The 15,200-nt window shown below is 44.4% G+C and overlaps 1 protein-coding gene across 2 annotated transcripts in view; it reads left to right on the top strand.

Moving 5' to 3' along the window:
* LOC139755042 (uncharacterized) overlaps positions 1-11,949 on the top strand; it is a 49,752-nt gene extending 37,803 nt beyond the window's left edge. For both annotated transcript variants that reach the window (XM_071673011.1, XM_071673013.1), the window contains exons 5-6: positions 3,700-3,820; positions 11,656-11,949. In XM_071673011.1, the coding sequence (XP_071529112.1) occupies positions 3,700-3,820; positions 11,656-11,826 (292 nt within the window). In that variant the 3' untranslated portion in view covers positions 11,827-11,949. The remainder of the gene's footprint in view (positions 1-3,699; positions 3,821-11,655) is intronic.
* Positions 11,950-15,200: the final 3,251 nt, after the last annotated feature.

The following is a 15,200-nucleotide window of genomic DNA, read 5'->3' as shown; positions in this document are numbered from 1 at the left end:
CATTCCGCCAATCCTCAGGCACTTCATCATGAGCCGTACATAGACTGAATATCCTCGCCAACCAGTCAACAACACAGTCACACCCTTTTTTAATAAATTCCACTGCAATACCATCCAAAACCTGCTGCCTTGCCGGCTTTCATCTTCCGCAAAGCTTTCACTACCTCTTCTGTTTAGCAAATCATTCTCCCTGACCCTCTCACTTCGCACACCATCTCGACCAAAACACCCTATACCTGCACTCTGTCATCCAACACATTCAGCAAACATTCAAAATACTCACTCCATCTCCTCACATCACCACTACTTGTTATTACCTCTCCATTAGTCCCCTTCACCGATGTTCCCATTTGTTCTCTTGTCTTACGCACTTTATTCACCTCCTTCCAAAACATCTATTTATCCTCCCTATAATGTAAGGATACTCTCTCACCCCAAATCTCACTTGCCTTTTCTTTTCACCTCTTGCACCTTTCTTTTGACCTCTTGCCTCATTCTTTTATACATCTCCCAGTCATTTGCATTATTCCCCTGCAAAAATCGTCCAAATGCCTATCTCTTCTCTTTCACTTATAATCTTACTTCTTCATCCCACCACTCACTACCCTTTCTAAAATGCCCACCTCCCACGCTGCTCATGCCAGAAGCATCTTTTGCGTAACCCACCACTGCTTCCCTAGATACATCCCATTCCTCCCTTACTCCCCTTACGTCCTTTGCTCTCACCTTTTTCCATTCTGTACTCAGTCTCTCCTGGTACTTCCTCACACAAGTCTCCTTCCCAAGCTCACATACAGTCACCACTCTCTTCACCCCGACATTCACTCTTCTTTTCTGAAAACCCATACAAATCTTCACCTTCCCTTCCACAAGATAATGATCAGATATCCCTCCAGTTGCACCTCTCAGCACATTAACATCCAAAAGTCTCTCTTTCAGGCACCTATCAATTAACACGTAATCCAATAACGCTCTCTGGCCATCTCTCCTGCTTACATATATATATTTGTGTATATTTCTCTTTTTAAACCAGGTATTCCTAACCACTAGTCCTTTTTCAGCACACAAATCTACAAGCTCTTCACCATTTCCATTCACAACACTGAACACCACACGTACACCAATTATTCTCTCAACTGCCACATTACGCACCTTTGCATTCAAATCACCCGTCACTATAACCCGATCTTGTGCATCAAAACCACTAAGACACTCACTCAGCTGCTCCCAAAGCACACACACACACACACACACACACACACACACACACACACACACACACTCACACACACACACTCACACACACACACATATATATATATATATATATATATATATATATATATATATATATATATATATATATATATATATATATATATCTATATATCTATCTATCTATCTATCTATCTATCTATATATATATATATATATAGATAGATAGATATATATATATATATATATATATATATATATATATATATATATATATATATATATACATATATATATATATATATATATTATCCCTGGGGATAGGGGATTAAGAATACTTCCCACGTATTCCCTGCGTGTCGTAGAAGGCGACTAAAAGGGGAGGGAGCGGGGGGCTGGAAATCCTCCCCTCTCGTTTTTTTTTTTTTTTTTTTTTTCTTTTTTTTTTTTTCAAAAGAAGGAACAGAGAATTGTGCCAGGTGAGGGTATTCCCTCAAAGGCCCAGTCCTCTGTTCTTAACGCTACCTCGCTAATGCGGGAAATGGCGAATAGTTTGAAAGAAAAAAAAATATATATATATATATATATATATATATATATATATATATATATATATATATATATATATATATATATATATATATATATATATATTCTTTCTTTTTTTTAAACTATTCGCCATTTCCCGCGTTAGCGAGGTAGCATTAAGAACAGAGGACTGGGCCTTTTTTGGAATATGCAAATGAGTGGGAGATGTATAAAAGAAAGAGGCAGGTCAAAAAAAAAGGTGCAAGAGGTGAAAAAGAGAGCAAATGAGAGTTGGAGTGAGAGAGTATCATTAAATTTTAGGGAGAATAAAAAGATGTTCTGGAAGGAGGCAAATAAAGTGCGTAAGACAAGGGAGCAAATTGGAACTTTGGTGAAGGGGGCTAATGGGGAGGTGATAACAAGTAGTGATGATGTGAGGAGATGGAGTGAGTATTTTGAAGGTTTGTTGAATGTGTTTGATGATAGAGTGGCAGATATAGGGTGTTTTGGTCGAGGTGGTATGCAAAGTGAGAGGGTTAGGGAAAATGATTTGGTAAACAGAGAAGAGGTAGTAAAAGCTTTTCGGAAGATGAAAGCCGGCAAGGCAGCGGGTTTAGTCGACAACACAAGGGGGAATAGCTACAACCTAGCTATGAAAGACGACAGCAGCTCCCTACACGTCGGTAACTGGTGCGCGACTGTTTTGTCTCCTCAAGCACTGAGCCAGTCCGGCTGTGGAGGCAAAATGTAGACATCATGAACTTGTCAGCGGTGTTGGCAGCCTAACAGGCTGACAACCTACTTGTCTCTCTGACCGTTGACGCCGTTTCCATCCTGATGGGATGGATAAAGTGAGCAGAGGACTGAGGCTTTCTGGGGAGCAATTTTCTAGGACTGAAGTCGCGACCACCAACCCTGATAGGATACGGTCAATGGCGACCCAAGCCTCTCCTCTCTCCCAACAAGCTAACTCGTCTCATGTTTTAAGATGTTGCTGAGGTGATCTGGTTGGGTCAGAAACATTCCCAAATACTGAGCATTGATTCCATTAGCATTAGACACATATATTACATACAATTCATTATGTATTTTGGTAACGCACAAGAATCATTCCATGAATGTTTCCAACACGCAGGACAGTTTGAGTTATATAAAGGTTATATCTTGGGTATGAGGGTCTTGTGATACGCTGAGTTCATGTTTGTAATGTGACAGAGATGGATGATGTCCAAAGCGTAGATGAGAAAGTGTTACTCGTATATTTGTGGAGACTGTGGTTTCAGATGTTTGTATATTAAGGAGTGTGGTTTGGGACTGTGTTGGGAGGGCAGGAGTTTAGCGTACGTCGGGTCATGTCGGTGTGTATATAGTTTGTCATTGTCGTGTGTGGGGGATGAGGGGGACTCTTATGTATAGCTTATTGGATTATGAGGCAGGGTTAAGCTTTTTATCTACACTTGGGGACTGGTGGCTTGTTATGGAGTAGTTTGGTTGGGACGAGTCTAATAGAGTGCTGTTGCAAAGAATCGAGTGCCGAGCATATTGAGGTAGGACTGTATTGGGAGGATCTCTGTTTCGTTGTGCAGGTGTTGTGTTAGTTGTGGCTAGGCAGCAACGAGAGCTTTGAATGCTCTGTTTTGTGTGGTTTGCAACTTTGTTATGTTTGATTTTAAGAAAGTGAATCGGACGAAGTGATTGTAGAAGGTATCAGGGGTTCCTTTTTCTCTTCCAAATCTGTTACCAGTTTGTGTTCTGAGGGTATTTGTAGATCGTTTATTTTCATGTTGATGCTTTTCGTGTGGGGAGTGGATGCCAGCTGTGTGTCGTATGTGATGCCCCAGAACTGTTGGTTCTTGGCTGAGCGGTAGTGACTCTCCCTTCACGGTAACGGGAGGATGTAGGTAGATCTCCTGCAGGTAGATCTCCTGCCTTGGTTCATCATGGTCATCTTTCCAGCATCGTCATCGACGACCTGGATATCAAGTTCGAAGGAATAGGAGAAATCAACCTCGAATTAAGTGACTTCTGGATGGTCTTCGATGAAATTGTTCTTGACCTGGAGATACGTCGCTGGAAAGTAAGTGACTCCATTTTCTTGTCTTCTTGAGAAACCAAAGACCCAACGATTCACTCGTGCAGTTTTAGCACTAGTGTGGGTCTCACTTTAAGGTGACTCAACATACTGAGAAGAATCTCAGTATTTGTAGAGATTTTTAGCGTAGATGATCTCATCATATATATATATACATACACATATATATATATATATATATATATATATATATATATATATATATATATATATATATATATATATATATATATATATATATATATAAATATATATATATATATATATATATATATATATATATATATATATATATATATATATATATATATATATATATATATATATATATATATATATATATATATATATATGAGAAATACTTAGAAAAGCAAATGGATTTGTATGTAGCATTTATGGATCTGGAGAAGGCATATGATAGAGTTGATAGAGATGCTCTGTGGAAGGTATTAAGAATATATGGTGTGGGAGGAAAGTTGTTAGAAGCAGTGAAAAGTTTTTATCGAGGATGTAAGGCATGTGTACGTGTAGGAAGAGAGGAAAGTGATTGGTTCTCAGTGAATGTAGGTTTGCGGCAGGGGTGTGTGATGTCTCCATGGTTGTTTAATTTGTTTATGGATGGGGTTGTTAGGGAGGTAAATGCAAGAGTTTTGGAAAGAGGGGCAAGTATGAAGTCTGTTGGGGATGAGAGAGCTTGGGAAGTGAGTCAGTTGTTGTTCGCTGATGATACAGCGCTGGTGGCTGATTCATGTGAGAAACTGCAGAAACTGGTGACTGAGTTTGGTAAAGTGTGTGGAAGAAGAAAGTTAAGAGTAAATGTGAATAAGAGCAAGGTTATTAGGTACAGTAGGGTTGAGGGTCAAGTCAATTGGGAGGTGAGTTTGAATGGAGAAAAACTGGAGGAAGTGAAGTGTTTTAGATATCTGGGAGTGGATCTGGCAGCGGATGGAACCATGGAAGCGGAAGTGGATCATAGGGTGGGGGAGGGGGCGAAAATTCTGGGGGCCTTGAAGAATGTGTGGAAGTCGAGAACATTATCTCGGAAAGCAAAAATGGGTATGTTTGAAGGAATAGTGGTTCCAACAATGTTGTATGGTTGCGAGGCGTGGGCTATGGATAGAGTTGTGCGCAGGAGGATGGATGTGCTGGAAATGAGATGTTTGAGGACAATGTGTGGTGTGAGGTGGTTTGATCGAGTGAGTAACGTAAGGGTAAGAGAGATGTGTGGAAATAAAAAGAGCGTGGTTGAGAGAGCAGAAGAGGGTGTTTTAAAGTGGTTTGGGCACATGGAGAGGATGAGTGAGGAAAGATTGACCAAGAGGATATATGTGTCGGAGGTGGAGGGAACAAGGAGAAGAGGGAGACCAAATTGGAGGTGGAAAGATGGAGTGAAAAAGATTTTGTGTGATCGGGGCCTGAACATGCAGGAGGGTGAAAGGAGGGCAAGGAATAGAGTGAATTAGAGCGATGTGGTATACCGGGGTTGACGTGCTGTCAGTGGATTGAATCAAGGCATGTGAAGCGTCTGGGGTAAACCATGGAAAGCTGTGTAGGTATGTATATTTGCGTGTGTGGACGTATGTATATACATGTGTATGGGGGGGGGTTGGGCCATTTCTTTGGTCTGTTTCCTTGCGCTACCTCGCAAACGCGGGAGACAGCGACAAAGTATAATAATAATGATAATAAAATATATATATATATATATATATATATATATATATATATATATATCCCTGGGAATAGGGCAGAAAAAATACTTCCCACGCATTCCTCACGTGTCGTAGAAGGCGACTAGAGGGGACGGGAGCGGGGGGTCAGAAATCCTCCCCTCCTTGTATTTTAACTTTCTAAAATGGGAAACAGAAGAAGGAGTCACGCGGGGAGTGCTCATCCTCCTCGAAGGCTCAGAATGGGGTGTCTAAATGTGTGTGGATGTAACCAAGATGTGAAAAAAGGAGAGATAGGTAGTATGTTTGAGGAAAGGAACCTGGATGTTTTGGCTCTGAGTGAAACGAAGCTCAAGGGTAAAGGGGAAGAGTGGTTTAGGAATGTCTTGGGAGTAAAGTCAGGGGTTAGTGAGAGGACAAGAGCAAGGGAAGGAGTAGCACTACTCCTGAAGTAGGAGTTGTGGGAGTATGTGATAGAATGTAAGAAAGTGAATTCTAGATTAATATGGGTGAAACTGAAAGTTGATGGAGAGAGATGGGTGATTATTGGTGCATATGCACCTGGGCATGAGAAGGAAAGATCATGAGAGGCAAGTGTTTTGGGAGCAGCTGAATGAGTGTGTTAGTGGTTTTGATGCACAAGACCGGGTTATAGTGATGGGTGATTTGAATGCAAAGGTGAATAATGTGGCAGTTGAGGGAATAATTGGTATACATGGGGTGTTCAGTGTTGTAAATGGAAATGGTGAAGAGCTTGTAGATTTTCGTGCTGAAAAAGGACTGGTGATTGGGAATACCTGGTTTAAAAAGCGAGATATACATAAGTATACGTATGTAAGTAGGAGAGATGGCCCGAGAGCGTTATTGGATTACGTGTTAATTGACAGGCGCGCGAAAGAGACTCTTTTTGATGTTAATGTGCTGAGAGATGCAACTGGAGGGATGTCTGATCATTACCTTGTGGAGGCGAAGGTGAAGATTTGTATGGTTTTTCAGAAAAGAAGAGAGAATGTTGGGGTGAAGAGGGTGGTGAGAGTAAGTGAGCTTGGGAAGGAGACTTGTGTGAGGAAGTACTAGGAGAGACTGAGTACAGAATGAAAAAAGGTGAGAACAAAGGAGGTAAGGGGAGTGGGGGAGGAATGTGATGTATTTAGGGAAGCAGTGATGGCTTGCGCAAAAGATGCTTGTGGCATGAGAAGCGTGGGAGGTGGGTTGATTAGAAAGGGTAGTGAGTGGTGGGATGAAGAAGTAAGATTATTAGTGAAAGAGAAGAGAGAGGCATTTGGACGATTTTTGCAGGGGAAAAATGCAAATGAGTGGGAGATGTATAAAAGAAAGAGACAGGAGGTCAAGTGAAAGGTGCAAGAGGTGAAAAAGAGGACAAATGATAGTTGAGGTGAGAGGGTATCACTAAATTTGAGGGAATATAAAAAGATGTTTTGGAAGGAGGTAAATAAAGTGCGTAAGACAAGGGAGCAAATGGGAACTTCAGTGAAGGGGGCTAATGGGGAGGTGATAACAAGTAGTGGTGATGTGAGGAGATGGAGTGAGTATTTTGTTGAATGTGTTTGATGATAGAGTGGCAGATATAGGGTGTTTTGGTCGAGGTGGTGTGCAAAGTGAGAGGGTTAGGGAAAATGATTTGGTAAACAGAGAAGAGGTAGGGAAAGCTTTGCGGAAGATGAAAGCCGGCAAGGCAGCCGGTTTGGATGGTATTGCAGTGGAATCTATTAAAGAAGGGGGTGACCGTATTGTTGACTGGTGGTAAGGTTATTTAATGTATGTATGATTCATGGCGAGGTGCCTGAGGATTGGCGGAATGCTTGCATAGTGCCATTGTGCAAAGGCAAAGTGAGTGCTCAAATTACAGAGGTATAAGTTTGTTGAGTATTCCTGGTAAATTATATGAGAGGGTATTGATTGAGAGGGTGAAGGCATGTACAGAGCATCAGATTGGGGAAGAGCAGTGTGGTTTCAGAAGTGGTAGAGGATGTGTGGATCAGGTGTTTGCTTTGAAGAATGTATGTGAGAAATACTTAGAAAAGCAAATGGATTTGTATGTAGCATTTATGGAACTGGAGAAGTTATATGATAGAGTTGATAGAGATGCTCTGTGGAAGGCACTAAGAATATATAGTGTTAGAGGCAAGTTGTTAGAAGCAGTGAAAAGTTTTTATCGAGGATGTAAGGCATGTGTACGTGTAGGAAGAGAGGAAAGTGATTGGTTCTCAGTGAATGTAGGTTTGCGGCAGGGGTGTGTGATGCCTCTATGGTTGTTTAATTTGTTTATGGATGGGGTTGTTATGGAGGTGAATGCAAGAGTTTTGGAAAGAGGGGCAAGTATGCAGTCTTTTGGGGATGAGAGAGCTTGGGAAATGAGTCAGTTGTTGTTCGCTGATGATACAGCGCTGGTGGCTGATTTATGTGAGAAACTGCAGAAGATGGTGACTGAGTTTGATAAAGTGTGTGAAAGAGGAAAGTTAAGAGTAAATGTGAATAAGACATATACATATATACACATGTACATAATTCATACTTGCTGCCTTTATTCATTCCCGTCGCCACCCCGCCACACATGAAATGACAACCCCCTCCTCCCGCACGCGCGCGAGGTAGGGCTAGGGAGAGACAACAAAAGTCACATTCCTTCACACTCTGTCTCTAGCTGTCATGTATAATGCACTGAAACCACAGCTCCCTTTCCACATCCAGGCCCCACAAAACTTTCCATGGTTTGCCCCGGACGCTTCAAATGCCCTGGTTGAATCCATATATATATATGTATATATATATATATATATATATATATATATATATATATATATATATATATATATATATATATATATATATATATATATTTCATACTATTCGCCATTTCCCGTGTTTGCGAGGTAGCGTTAAGAACAGAAGACTGGGCCTTAGAGGAAATATCCTCACCTGGCCCCCTTCTCTGTTCCTTCTGGAAAATTTAAAAAAAAAACGAGAGGGGAGGATTTCCAGCCACCCGCTCCCTCCCCTTTTAGACGCCTTCTACGACACGCAGGGAATACGTGGGAAGTATTCTTTCTCCCCTATCCCCAGGGATAAATATATATATATATATATATATATATATATATATATATATATATATATATATATATATATATATATATATTTTTTTTTTTTTTTGCTTTGTCGCTGTCTCCCGCGTTTGCGAGGTAGCGCAAGGAAACAGACGAAAGAAATGGCCCAACCCACCCCCATACACACGTATATACATACGTCCACACACGCAAATATACATACCTACACAGCTTTCCATGGTTTACCCCAGACGCTTCACATGCCTTGATTCAATCCACTGACAGCACGTCAACCCCGGTATACCACATCGCTCCAATTCACTCTATTCCTTGCCCTCCTTTCACCCTCCTGCATGTTCAGGCCCCGATCACACAAAATCTTTTTCACTCCATCTTTCCACCTCCAATTTGGTCTCCCTCTTCTCCTTGTTCCCTCCACCTCCGACACATATATCCTCTTGGTCAATCTTTCCTCACTCATTCTCTCCATGTGCCCAAACCACTTCAAAACACCCTCTTCTGCTCTCTCAACCACGCTCTTTTTATTTCCACACATCTCTCTTACCCTTACGTTACTCACTCGATCAAACCACCTCACACCACACATTGTCCTCAAACATCTCATTTCCAGCACATCCATCCTCCTGCGCACAACTCTATCCATAGCCCACGCCTCGCAACCATACAACATTGTTGGAACCACTATTCCTTCAAACATACCCATTTTTGCTTTCCGAGATAATGTTCTCGACTTCCACACATTCTTCAAGGCCCCCAGAATTTTCGCCCCCTCCCCCACCCTATGATCCACTTCCGCTTCCATGGTTCCATCCGCTGCCAGATCCACTCCCAGATATCTAAAACACTTCACTTCCTCCAGTTTTTCTCCATTCAAACTCACCTCCCAATTGACTTGACCCTCAACCCTACTGTACCTAATAACCTTGCTCTTATTCACATTTACTCTTAACTTTCTTCTTCCACACACTTTACCAAACTCAGTCACCAGCTTCTGCAGTTTCTCACATGAATCAGCCACCAGCGCTGTATCATCAGCGAACAACAACTGACTCACTTCCCAAGCTCTCTCATCCCCAACAGACTTCATACTTGCCCCTCTTTCCAAAACTCTTGCATTCACCTCCCTAACAACCCCATCCATAAACAAATTAAACAACCATGGAGACATCACACACCCCTGATGCAAACCTACATTCACTGAGAACCAATCACTTTCCTCTCTTCCTACACGTACACATGCCTTACATCCTCGATAAAAACTTTTCACTGCTTCTAACAACTTGCCTCCCACACCATATATTCTTAATACCTTCCACAGAGCATCTCTATCAACTCTATCATATGCCTTCTCCAGATCCATAAATGCTACATACAAATCCATTTGCTTTTCTAAGTATTTCTCACATACATTCTTCAAAGCAAACACCTGATCCACACATCCTCTACCACTTCTGAAACCATACTGCTCTTCCCCAATCTGATGCTCTGTACATGCCTTCACCCTCTCAATCAATACCCTCCCATATAATTTGCCAGGAATACTCAACAAACTTATACCTCTGTAATTTGAGCACTCACTCTTATCCCCTTTGCCTATATATATATATATATATATATATATATATATATATATATATATATATATATATATATATATATATATATATATATATATATATATATATAGAGAGAGAGAGAGAGAGAGAGAGAGAGAGAGAGAATTATGTTTCCCTTATCTTTCTTAATTTCATCAAGGTAAGAGAGGCAGGCAGGTTCTCTCGTGTGTTCGCGTTTCATTCCCTCCACAAGTTGTACTACTCTTATTCCTGTTGCATTCCTATGTACCAATCCCATGTGTCTGTGTGAGACTCGTTACCTCTCCATCCTTTTAATGTGATTTTCTGATATGTCTGGCATAAAGTCAGCTCCAAGGTGTTTCATGATACGACTCTTGTAGTCTGCTTCCCACATTATAAAACCCACAATCTGTCATAATGACTTCATCTTCCAGGTTCATTGATATAGTTTGTCCGTCTGTCCGCTACCTCTTACACAAGATATTCTCTGTCGCCTTATCTTCATTACTTTTTTTGTAGACTGTAACTAAGTTCATATTCCCATTCTCTTGGTACAAAGCCTTCATCACTAGTAATTTGAAAATAGCATCTGACACCGAGTACGGTAAAGGTAATGCCATTTGTCAAGTGAGCTCTGTGCTGGCCTACCTTCTCCTGACGTATCATATGTCTTCCACTTACCTGGTTGTTGGCATGAGCACTTCCTGGTCGTCTGGTATAAACACACTCAAGATCTTCATGATCATCTTCACATACATTTCCTCATCTGCATCAGTGATGTGTCAGAGTCACAGGGGAAGACTGGTGTGAGTGTAGCAGTGATCAGAGTCACAGGGGAAGACTGGTGTGAGTGTAGCAGTGAGAGGTTGTTGTGAGTATAGCAGTCAGAAGCTTGTGTGAGTGTAGCATTGAGAGGCTGGTGTGAGTGTAGTAGTGAGAGGCTGGTGTGAGTGTAGCAGAGAGGATGGTGTGAGTCTAGCAGTGAGAGGCTGGTGTGAGTGTAGCAGTGAGAGGGTAGTGCAAGTAATGCAGTGAGAGGATGGTGTGAGTGTAGCACTGAGAGGCTGGTGTTTGTGTAGCAGAGAGAGGATGGTTTGAGAGTAGGAGTGAAAGGCTAATGTGAGTGTAAATGAGGACGGTGTGAGTGTAGCAGTGAGAGGGTAGTGTAAGTAATGCAGTGCGAGGAAAGTGTGAGTGAACAGGAAGAGGGTAGTGTAAGTGTAGTAGTGAGAGGTTGGTGTGAGTGTAGCAGTGAGAGGCTGGTGTGAGTATAGCAGTGAGTGGGTAGTGTAAGTAATGCAGTGCGAGGAGAGTGTGGGTGAAGCAGGAAGAGGGTAGTGTAAGTGTAGCAGTGAGAGGCTGGTGTGAGTGTAGCAGTGAAAGGCTGGTGTAAGTGAAGCTGTGAGAGGCTTGGTTTGAGTGTAACAGTGAGAGGCTAACGAAAGTGTCATTGGTCGTAGTCAGTGACCATAGTTTTCCCGCAGGTGGTTTTCGATAACCTGATGCCTGGCACTGACCTGGGAGAGGTGTTCAACTCGTTCTTCAGCATGTGTGGCCCCGAGATCTTCGACATCATTGAGAAGAACATGAACGAAGGAGGCAGTCTGCTGGACTTGGTCAATGGGCTCTTTCCTCCTTCCGAGTCCGGGGCCTAATCCCCTCCCACATTGATCAAGGATATCTGTCGCTGACTGGCACGCCGCTCACTAGACACCTCTGTAAATTCATATACTAATCAGAGTAACTCAGAAACTATGCAATAAAATGAGATGATGATGGACACTTGCCTTTATATCCTCACACGTCAGAATTCTTCTTTGGTAATGGGGAATTTGAAGGACTGAAGATCCTCTTTTTATTGGTTGGGTTCCGGTAGTGCATCACACTACAACGGTCCTCAGCAGTTCTCTGAATTCTAGAAATGGGCCTCAAAAGAACCACAGAAATCGAAAAACGATCTAGGGGCACACTAGGCTCCCCTAAAGAAGAAAGAAAATGTCGAGGCTTGACCCGTGTTTCCCGTTTTCAATATGACTTGCGCAATTGCGATGCCTCTTGACCTACCTGAACCTTGTCGGTTGATCCAGTACACCGCCACCTGGTCACTCCAAGTGGATGCAGATGCTGGTGTTTCAGTGTTGTGGAAGCCGCCGTGGGGGCAACCAGGGAACCGCGAACTCCCGCCTACTGTTCCGGCGTCGTTGTCACGAAGCCACTCGTGTTGCCTTTGATGGCCCACAGACGAATGGAAGCCCCATCCCTAGTCTGCCGCGTCGGTTGACACGAAGAGAGAGGATGGAGGATTCTGCCATCTGCAAGGTGTGGTAAGTGGCTCAGGTCGTAACCACGGGTCCAGCAGATCTGTCAGGGCCGTCGGGAAAGCACGTAGAACATCCCGAAGTCTGACCGGGAAGCGGCGGTTTCCTTCTGTGGTGAGTCGTTGGTGGCGAATCCGCCGCATTGATACAATTTCTGCCGCATGATGTAGAGACTCCAAAAGACTCTCCCGCTGGCGTCTCGTCGTCGTGTAGGAGAGAGACGCCCGTCGCAGTTGCCTGAGTATCCTTCTGCGAGTATCCCAGGTCATGTCTAACCACACGAGGCGTTGTGTGGGACCATACAGGATTTGGGAGAGTTGAACCTGAACCCCCAAACTCTTCGCTGTGGCCACTATTCGTTCGACCATCCCGACCTTGTCTATGCGGGAGGACCTGTGATCAGCCAATCGTCTAAGCAGAAAAGGGCGTTCTGTTCCCTGACTGACAGGGATTCTGGCCAGCACACGAGTCAGTGGAGTTGTCCCTAGCCCCAAACAGGAGGACAGTGAACTGGAACATTTGTGCCCGGCTTGAAAAGCCAGAAATTTGCGAAACCTGCATATCAAGAGCTGCTGGTCATGCGTTTTGTTGAAGATCCATCCAGACCTGAGAAACAGTCACCATCCCGAAATGCTTCTTTGACAAATCTTTTGAGGCGGCTTAAGTCCATGACCTATCCATCCTTGGTCGAAGCGCGTAATAGTGGCCATCTTCGTCGTTCATCCAGCGGACAGCAATATTCGGGATCTCTCTACAATGGGAGGGCCTGAGGCTGTGTTGACAAACGCCTACGTTCGCGAATGACCATCCCTTTCGAACACGGACCATCTCTCGATAGGGACTTTGGTTCAATCTAGTTTGACCGCTGTAAAGGTAGCCTTGGGGGGGGGGATTGGACCAGCACGGTGCTTACGAGTGTAGCAGCAACAGCGGCTTCGTAGCATTGTGAGAGCGACTTCTGAAGCCCTAGCTTCGTTAAGTGGCTTTCCAGTACAAGTCAACAGCTGAGAGTCGGAGGCTGTCCAAACTAGTTACTGGTTTAGCTGGACATCTGCTAAAGGGAGGTCAAGAGCCGATACACAGCTGCAAACTTCAATACCTGACTGCGGTCCTCTGCTGTCTACGACTAATAGCACTGTGTGAAACCTTCCGGGACGTCTACCCTTTCACAGGGTTTTCGTTCCGTGGCACCCGTTACGCTGAAAAAAGTTCTTCGGGAATTGCGTGCTAACCACTGTTGGTATGTCGGGTGCCAACGTGAACCAAGGGGGAGCGGCTGATGACTGCTCTTCCACTTGCCCACATTGTGGGAATACGTTCGCCAGCTTTAGGGGCCGTCGGATCCACGAATGGCGGGCACACACCAACTTCTTTCACCAGGAGTTGGCTACACGGCACGTCTTGTCTGATTAGGGCAAGATGGTCCGACGAGGAGATAGAGCTCCTCGCAAGGGCAGAGGTGACGATGGCAGCTAGTGCCTCTTTAGTAGCCAGACAGGGGCTTGAACCAGCGGTTACAGGCGACTCTTCCGTGCCGGGCAGTTGAGGCAATCAAGGAGCTCAGGCGGAAAGCGACCTATAAGTCCCACGTTCAGGAGTTTATCTTGAATGTCAACCCTCACCTCGAGATTGGTGTAGGAGAGGTGGCGTGTAGTGTGTCGGACGGGAGACGTGTCCCGACGACTACTAGAAACAACACGCGGAGTGGCACCATGGAGGAGGCTCCACGCGAGGAAAGGCGCGTGCGTGCTAACTCCGGTGAGGGAGGCTCCACTGGTGCGGGAGAGGGGGCTGTCCTCGATGGGGGAGAGCTTGCCGCTGCTGGTGGTGTTGCCGACCCTACGGTTTTATTTGTCCCCGACACTCCGCGGGATCCCCAGCCCTAATCCGTCGCCTCTTTTGTCGCGGAGACTGTGTCTTATCTCGACACACTAGGGCCTGGCTCCGCAAATCCTGTGTGGGGCGAGGAAATGCTAAATGCCGACCTTGGGCATTTGCGCCGAGGGGACAGCCTCTCCGTCATCAAGATGGCCTCAGAACACGCCAAAATGTGGGGAAGTTATTGTGGCTCACGTTCAGACCGCCAGGATCGTGGTGCGGGCGAAGCAGGACAACCAGCGAACGCGGGCAATGGTCGCCGGACTGACGAGGTCCCTGTGCGAGGAGATCGGCTGCGCAGGGAACATTACAAGGAAGTACAGCGGCCTTATTATCCGAATAAGCCGCTGGCCGCCGGACAGGTCATGAAAAAGGAATGGGAGGTACCGCCAACGACAGTTGGGCCGGAAACCATCTACCACTTTTGAGAAGCCCTCTTTTCGCGACCATCCGAACCGGACAGTCGTGTCATTATCGATTGTAACCCATTAGGCTAACCACTTGCAGAGTTTCTAACCGTGGGAGAGGTAGCACACCACCTCAAAGCCACCAAAACATCGGTCCCTTGTCCTGACGAAATGTAGACAAGGCTCTTGAAGTCTATTCCTCCGCGGGTGCTCTGCAAGATGTTCAGTCTGTGGATCGTCATCTCTACACTGCCTGAACCACTCAAGGCAAATAGGTCGGTACTGGTACCTAAAGTACCACCAAATCTCACACAGCCCAAGGACTACAGGCCGACTACCATCTCGTGCGCTGTAGTCCGTCTGCTCCACAAAATCCTGCGCAGCCGCATTTCGAGCCTTGTCCAGATCGATGTAGCTCAAAAGGCA

This window comes from Panulirus ornatus, chromosome 18 (assembly GCF_036320965.1).
Source record: "Panulirus ornatus isolate Po-2019 chromosome 18, ASM3632096v1, whole genome shotgun sequence".
In the NCBI taxonomy this organism is placed as follows: domain Eukaryota; kingdom Metazoa; phylum Arthropoda; class Malacostraca; order Decapoda; family Palinuridae; genus Panulirus; species Panulirus ornatus.
This window is presented reverse-complemented; position numbering and strand designations above follow the sequence as displayed.